This window comes from Engystomops pustulosus, chromosome 3 (genome assembly GCF_040894005.1).
Source record: "Engystomops pustulosus chromosome 3, aEngPut4.maternal, whole genome shotgun sequence".
Taxonomy (NCBI): Eukaryota; Metazoa; Chordata; class Amphibia; order Anura; family Leptodactylidae; genus Engystomops; species Engystomops pustulosus.
Genome location: NC_092413.1, coordinates 183006801 through 183013861, shown reverse-complemented (window position 1 = coordinate 183013861; position 7061 = coordinate 183006801). Strand labels below are relative to the sequence as shown.

General features: G+C 39.1%; 1 protein-coding gene across 1 annotated transcript; it reads left to right on the top strand.

Moving 5' to 3' along the window:
- The first annotated feature begins 1254 nt into the window (after window positions 1–1254).
- On the top strand, window positions 1255–6847 carry SCG2 (secretogranin II). Its single transcript, XM_072143151.1, has 2 exons — window positions 1255–1394; window positions 2956–6847. Exon 2 carries the CDS (start codon window positions 2971–2973, stop codon window positions 4807–4809), a length of 1839 nt encoding a protein of 612 aa, XP_071999252.1. The 5' UTR covers window positions 1255–1394; window positions 2956–2970; the 3' UTR covers window positions 4810–6847.
- Window positions 6848–7061: the final 214 nt, after the last annotated feature.

Below are 7061 nucleotides of genomic sequence, written 5' to 3'. Positions count from 1 at the left end.
CAGCACCGATCGCAGGCGTTTATGCTGGGTGTTTGTTGCAATATGCAGCAAACCCTCGATCTATATGGAGAGGGCTCAGCCTGTGAGTCCGCTTCATACACCCTTAATGACACTGTGACATACCATTATGAAGGCTTTAGGAACACCTAGGTTCAGCATGAAAATACAGTATATACATATATGTTGCTTCTGTGGTCTGTTTGTAACCTTATATTTTGGATATGCCACTTTGCATTGTCTTTTAAAGGAAACCTACCATTTGATTTGATGCATTGTGATGCAAACATACCTTGAGAATGCTGTAGCTACACTGATGCAGGATCATTAGGTTAATCCCTGTGCTGAGTGGTTTTGCTGATAAAACAGATATAATATTATGATAATGAAGCTCTGTCGCTTCTATGGCTCCTTCAGCGCTTCTCCTAGCACATGACTGCAGGAGAGGATGATGTAATCTGTCTTGTGCCAGGAGGCAGAATAATCAATTTCTGCACCATCCCCCAGCTGCTGTGTATGAATCATCCAGCTCAGGTTGATTAGTCATGCTTGACTAACCTCCATTTGTAACTTCAGGCTCGTGTGTAATGTGTCAGCCAACCTGACCCAGCTTTCCCAAGGTCCTGAATGTTATAATTGTTTTTTCAGCAAAACCACTCAGCTCAGGGATTAACCAAGATATAATCCTGCATCAGTGTAGCTACAGCAGTCTCATGGTATGTTTGCTTCATACTGCATCAAATCAAATGCTAGGTTTCCTTTAAGTATCCTTTGACTAATGGGTGTATGGGCTCTGATTACACTGAAGGTAGATCCAGTGTTATGTATTTCTAAGCTACTCTTCAATGGATCTGTCGTATAGTTTGTTAAAATAGCAGCCATGTGCAATTATTCATAAAAAAGTATTGCTTTTTGTACAGCTGTGTGTTAATTCCATCCTTATTCAGCCCATATTCCACAGGTTCACAGTCTCATTCCACAGCCTCCATTGCTCAATACTGGTGCCTACAACCGCAGGAAGGCAGCTTGCAGTCTCTCAACGAGGCTACCGTCAGGGGTTAATCAGACAATTGTGATGATAAAATAAAATGCTTTATGATACATATATTCTGCAATGATGTGACACATGAATATAAAGCAGATACATAATACTCCATGTAAATAATACAGATACATATGTTATTGGCTATGTCATAACTGATGTTGGGTAAGCGGTGGTAATGAAGGAGTTAAGCCTGCTTGCTCTCACTCCCCTGTGCTCTGTGCACACAGTGACGTCAGGCGCATCACGTGATGTGCCCTATTAAGCACTGGGAGCTGTTCTGGTGCTGAAACAAATATCTCCATCCTGAGAGGGAGCGATGATCGGAGAGCAGCCGTCTGCCTGAAGCACACAGGTAGGCAGCTGCTGGGGGCACTATATACACTTTATTATAGTCGCTCATATCCATATCCATGCAATCACATCTATATCCTGCTCTATGCCCACATTCCTCGTCTCCATAACTTAGTTATGGTGTGGGTGCTGTTCGGTACATTGCCTGTTGCTATGCTGTACAAGTTACCAAGCAGCGGATGTAGACAATGGTAATGTGCGGGTATAGCAGACTAGACAGTGACATGTCTTACTTTAGTCATATGCATCCATTTCATCGACATCAGATAATGCAGGAGTTAAACATTGCCATAGCCAATGGGCGGTCAGAGATTTACTGTAAATCTGTTGCTTTTAAGTACAGATTAGGAGTAAATTGTTTGCAATCTGCTTTTTATTGGGAGGATTTTGCATTTATGTCTTATGTATGTTGATGCAGCGCAGAGCAATACACCAGAGACCTAGAGAAACGTATGTGGATATGAGGTTATGTCACAGATTGCGTATCATGTGTTACTGCCATATTATCAATCACCATTAGTCACAACATACTGTTACTGGGATTGTACCTTGTAGTTGTACATATATTATTAGCTATTATACGATTTGGCAAGCTATGTGTACCGCTGCGTAATATGTTTGCGCTATATAAATGAAGGAATTATTATTATTATTATTAATGAATATATATATATATATATATATATATATATATATATATATATATATATGCGCTCATTGATTTTCATGAGTCCTTAGCATCTGACACATTAGTCTTCTTCACATTTATTAGTCAAGACCAATACCATCCAATTCTTATATTGTATATTTTGTTTTGTCTAATTAGGAAATATTGAAGAATTTGATAGATTTGGGAAAATGTGTTAAAAAGAGAATAAAATAAAACGGTAAAAAAATTATATATAAATATATATTAATTTTAAAAAGGGAATAAAATTAAAGAATCACAATATAAATAGTATTTGAAAATCTCCATACCCATGGGGTACATAAGACTTAAAGAGTTAATTGCTTCTTCTTGGTCTGATATAATTAGACCTACACCCAGTTTAGATAACAATGGGGGAAGGTGGAGTAACCCATTATGTCTCTTGTTGTTGAGAGGGCTAGTGATATGGTTTGTGGTTGGCAATAGCTTATATTAGTAAATCACGACTGAAAAGTGGAAAGAAGCCAAGACTGCACTTGTCTCCGCATTACATCTATTTGTGCCCCTTTACACGTCGACCTAAAGCCAAAGCAAAAGTTATTTTGAGTGACTTGCAGTCTATAAATACAAAGACATTATCCGTGTTTCTATAAGTAGATTGGGATTTCACAGTCAGGGATCAGTCACTGACAAGAATTCATTAGATGTCTAGATGTTGAGAAGCCCTGTGTAGTACAGCACTGTAAATCAACAAGATGTATTGGTCTATTTGTCATTTATGGTTTGCAATTCTAATGGTATTAAAGTGCACCTAATGACATGATGGAGTTGGGGCGAGGATGTAGATGATGTTCTTTGATATATGTAATGAAATTTATTCCTTGCTGCGTATTCATCTCAGTCTCTTTTGTAGGAAATATTGATAGAGATGGCATCTCCAAGGAACTACTATCTTGCAAGATGCTTATCCCTGTGCTTTTTAATCATCCTAATGTCCTTTGCTGATGCTGCATCGTTTCAGTACTACCAAGTGCCACAACAAGAGCAAGAGTACAGAATGAAGAGTTTACAAAGGCTGCCAAGCCCAGATATGTTGAAGGCACTGGAGTACATTGAGAACCTCAGGAAGCAAGGAAGCCGAGCTGAAAGCCTCCCTGACTATACCTCCTACCAAGGGGCACCATTTCTCACTGAGCAAAAAGAAGTGCAACCCCTTTCACCAGACAGTGCCAAACCTCTCCTCAACGATGATGAGTCTGAGTGGATGAAAGCAATGTTGGAAGCTTTGATGCAAGCAGAAAAAGAGGCAAAGGTGACACCACAAGACAAAGGCAAAACATACAGCAACTTAATGGACAAAAATTTGCCACCAGAGCTGATTGAAGACTATGATTCAAACAAGTGGTCTGAGAGAAGACCAAAAACTAGCAAATTTTCTCCAAGATTGTATGATGACTACTCTCGAGACAACCCACTGAAAAGGACCAATGAAATCGTCGAAGGTCAGTATACCCCACAAAATCTAGCCACATTACAGTCTGTCTTCCAGGAACTGGGGAAACTCAAAGGCCAGGCCAACCACAAAAGAGATAGATTAGAAGATGACCAAAAACTTTACAAGGATGATGAGGATGACATGTATAAAGCCAACAACATTGCTTATGAAGATGTAGCAGGAGGTGAGGAATGGAACCCCATTGAAGAGAAAGTGGAAAGCCAAACACAAGAAGAATTAAAGGAAAGTAAGGAGGAGGTAGAGAAGACCGATGATATGGAAGATGAGATGAAACGTTCTGGATTGATGGGTTTGCAGGATGAGGAGCCTGAGAATGAAAATAAAGAGCAAGAATCTGAAAACCTGTCCAAACTGATGAACTCATATTTCAAGATGTGGTTGAACAGACTGGATAAGGGTAAACAGAATCCAGAAAAGCGGTCGCTAAAATTCTCAGGAAAAAATCTTGACCCTGAAGCTATTTATCAACTGATAGATCTATCTAGAAACTTACAAATCCCTCCAGAGGATCTTATTGACATGCTGCAAGATGACGATAGCAGGAGGTTTCCAGGGAGGTTGGAATCTGAAAAAGAGGTTGAAGTACCAGAAGATCTGGATGAGGTTTCTGAAACTATGACTGATAAAACAGATATATATAAAAGCAAGCAAGGATTTATAAAGCAGCCTGTAACCTCTATGGTGCCTAACGGTCCTGAAGATCTCACAGTCGAAGACATGATGAACCTCATGGGAGCTGATAAATTGCCAAATCAAAAATATCCATTCCATAACCGATTTAACCAAAACAATGGTTTGCCAAGGCCCTACTCCATGTATAGTAAACCTAAGGGACACAAAGTCAACTGGCAAAGTGACTTAGATAAAAGGCAAATAGAATATGAGCCTCGGTCAGACAAGGAAGAAGATTTGGCAGACTATGTAGTTAAGATGCTCGCCAAATATCCAGAGCTTCTGGGCAACAATCAAAATAAAAAAATGCCTACCCTTTACTCACCAGGTGACATTCAGGATCTGGAAAAGCAGTATGAAAAGGCTTTAAGGGGATATCTGAATATGCGTGGTTACCAGGATTTAGAGACTGCAGCCAATGGTAACCGACGGCTATCCCTACCGAGGGAAACTGATGACACACAAAACAAGCAGTATATAGATGAGGACATGCTTATGAAGGTCTTGGAGTACATGAACCAAGAGAAAGCAGAAAAAGGCAGAGATCACAGTGTTAAAAGATCTATGGAGAATATGTAATTTGTTTGTGTTTCCCAACAGCATCATTCCCTTCTTTCTTTTTTTCTTTTCTGGTTTCGTGGTTTACGTGGACTGGGTTAAGTCTTCTCTTCCAGGTATAGGAATGGTTTTCTGATGACCCAGTGTCAGGATAAACATACATTATTGCTTCATTTTCATTATGATAGTATGACTGTTTTGTATCCATCGGACACTTAGTCGTTTCTTCTGGCAGTGAAATCGAGAGGGACCACTTAAGAATCTACAGGTCCTGGACATTTTATTAAAGCCTCTAGAAATCAGATGTTTCTTACCAATGAGTTTTTTTTCTTTGTACTTGATTTAGATGACATATCAGTTTAAATGAACATTATATATTTGTAGACTTATACCTATTCTGTTATTCGAGAGGTTCTGCATGTTTATATGTTAAGCACTGCAGTATTCTACATAAAAGATGTGTGGTAGCAAAAGTAAGCAGATTCTGTTCTACCTAAGTATCTCAGTACCACTGAATCAGTCATGGATATACTCAAGAGCTTCTTAAAGAATTGCTTTTCTTAAAGGGGTTGAGTCAGGGGCGTAACTAGGAGAGGCAGGGCCCTATACCAGACTTCTAAATGGGGCCCCCAACCCCTCAGAAAATATGCACATCCTCCATTCTTTAGTGTGTCATCCGATGACAGGGCCCCCTGCTAATGCGGGCCGCATAGCAGCTGCTATGGCTGCTACTGCTGTAGTTACGCCCCTGAGTTGAGTTCACATCACTAGTACTGTATATGGGGACAGCTGAAAATTTGTAAATTATTGATACATACAAAAGATCTTCCATCTGTATCAGATTTATATTGACTATAGTAGTGTATGGAAACAATTATCTAAAGGAAAGTTGTATCAAATCAGAAGGTTAAATTCTGCAATGTGTCAGTTGCTGTAGAAGGGGAACATAGCAGCAACAGTGATGTGAACTCCGCCTTATTCTCAGCTCAGGCTGGTTCTGATACTGCAGCTCAGTTAAAGGGACTGAGCTACAATACTAAAGACAAATCTATGAACAAGCGTGAAACTATTTTTGGAATAATAAAAAATATTTTTTCCCCAACCGCCTCTAATGAAAGCAAACTTTCACAAAATGGATACCAGTGGAGGAAGAAATGACACTTTTATTTTCTCTGCTGTGGCTGTTTTCTCATATTTTTGGCAAAATAAATATCAATTTAGGAACTCAACCAAATTTCCATATGTTTACTAACGTAGGTCGAGGGTAGACAAGAGAACAGCCACATCTATTGTCGTTTTGTGATAGACTAGATCAGAGCTGGAAGATTCATCTTCTACATAGACAGATCAGATCTTGCTATACAGTATTTATTTTTATATTATAGAAAAATGATGCTAGATGGAGCACTTCTCCGCATCTGACCTACTCAGACTTATTCCGACTAAGAAATTGGACACTAATAACATTTTATATCCCATTTTCCTGTAATTACAGATGATGGATGAGGCTTATTTTTGGCTTTTATTGAGCCATGTGATATACACAGTTTAAAGAGGGATTAAAAAAAAATTATGTGATAAAAAAAAGGAGTATACCACACCGGTCAATGGCAACCACTGTAGGGCCCGATCTTGTGTTCAGGATTGTGTTCTTGTATTGTGTGGCATTAGATTAATTCCTGCTGCTCTTATGAACTGTTTCACATGGATTTCCATCATCTGGGCTCTTACCTATCATCCATCTTGCTCTACCATTGACCGCCTTCTTCACCAGTTCCTAGGGCTGCTCTGTCGTACTCAAGTGTTTGTGGAGTGTCCGCAACCTTAGCTGCACCGTCACCGTAATGCATCTGCTTCAAGAGATTATCAGGATACGACACATTGTATTCCATAGAAAAACACTATTACTGTCACTACCAAAACTCCTGACACTATACTTTAAGTTCTCTTTCAAAGGATTTATTTTTATTCACTGAATTATTTTGTTACTGTCTGTTGTGTATCGTGTGGTACTGTAACTAAAAAAACAAACAAAAATAAAGCATTCTGTATATTTGAAGCATTTATTTTTGCCATTATCGTCTTCAGAAACACTTATATCGTTCACAATGTTCTGTATGGTATTTTACCTACCCATAATATGTTGGCCATTAGAGATACATCTTTAAGGTGACGGATGTGACAATTAGAGAACTACTAGTGAGGAGCATGAAAACATGGCATACAAGGACCCACCGTACTCTACTTATACAAGCACCACCTTCGCCACTTAA

What these genes read in the sequence shown, in the direction of transcription:
- SCG2 (XM_072143151.1), top strand. Translation starts at nt 2,971, where the DNA reads ATGGCATCTCCAAGGAACTACTATCTTGCAAGATGCTTATCCCTGTGC.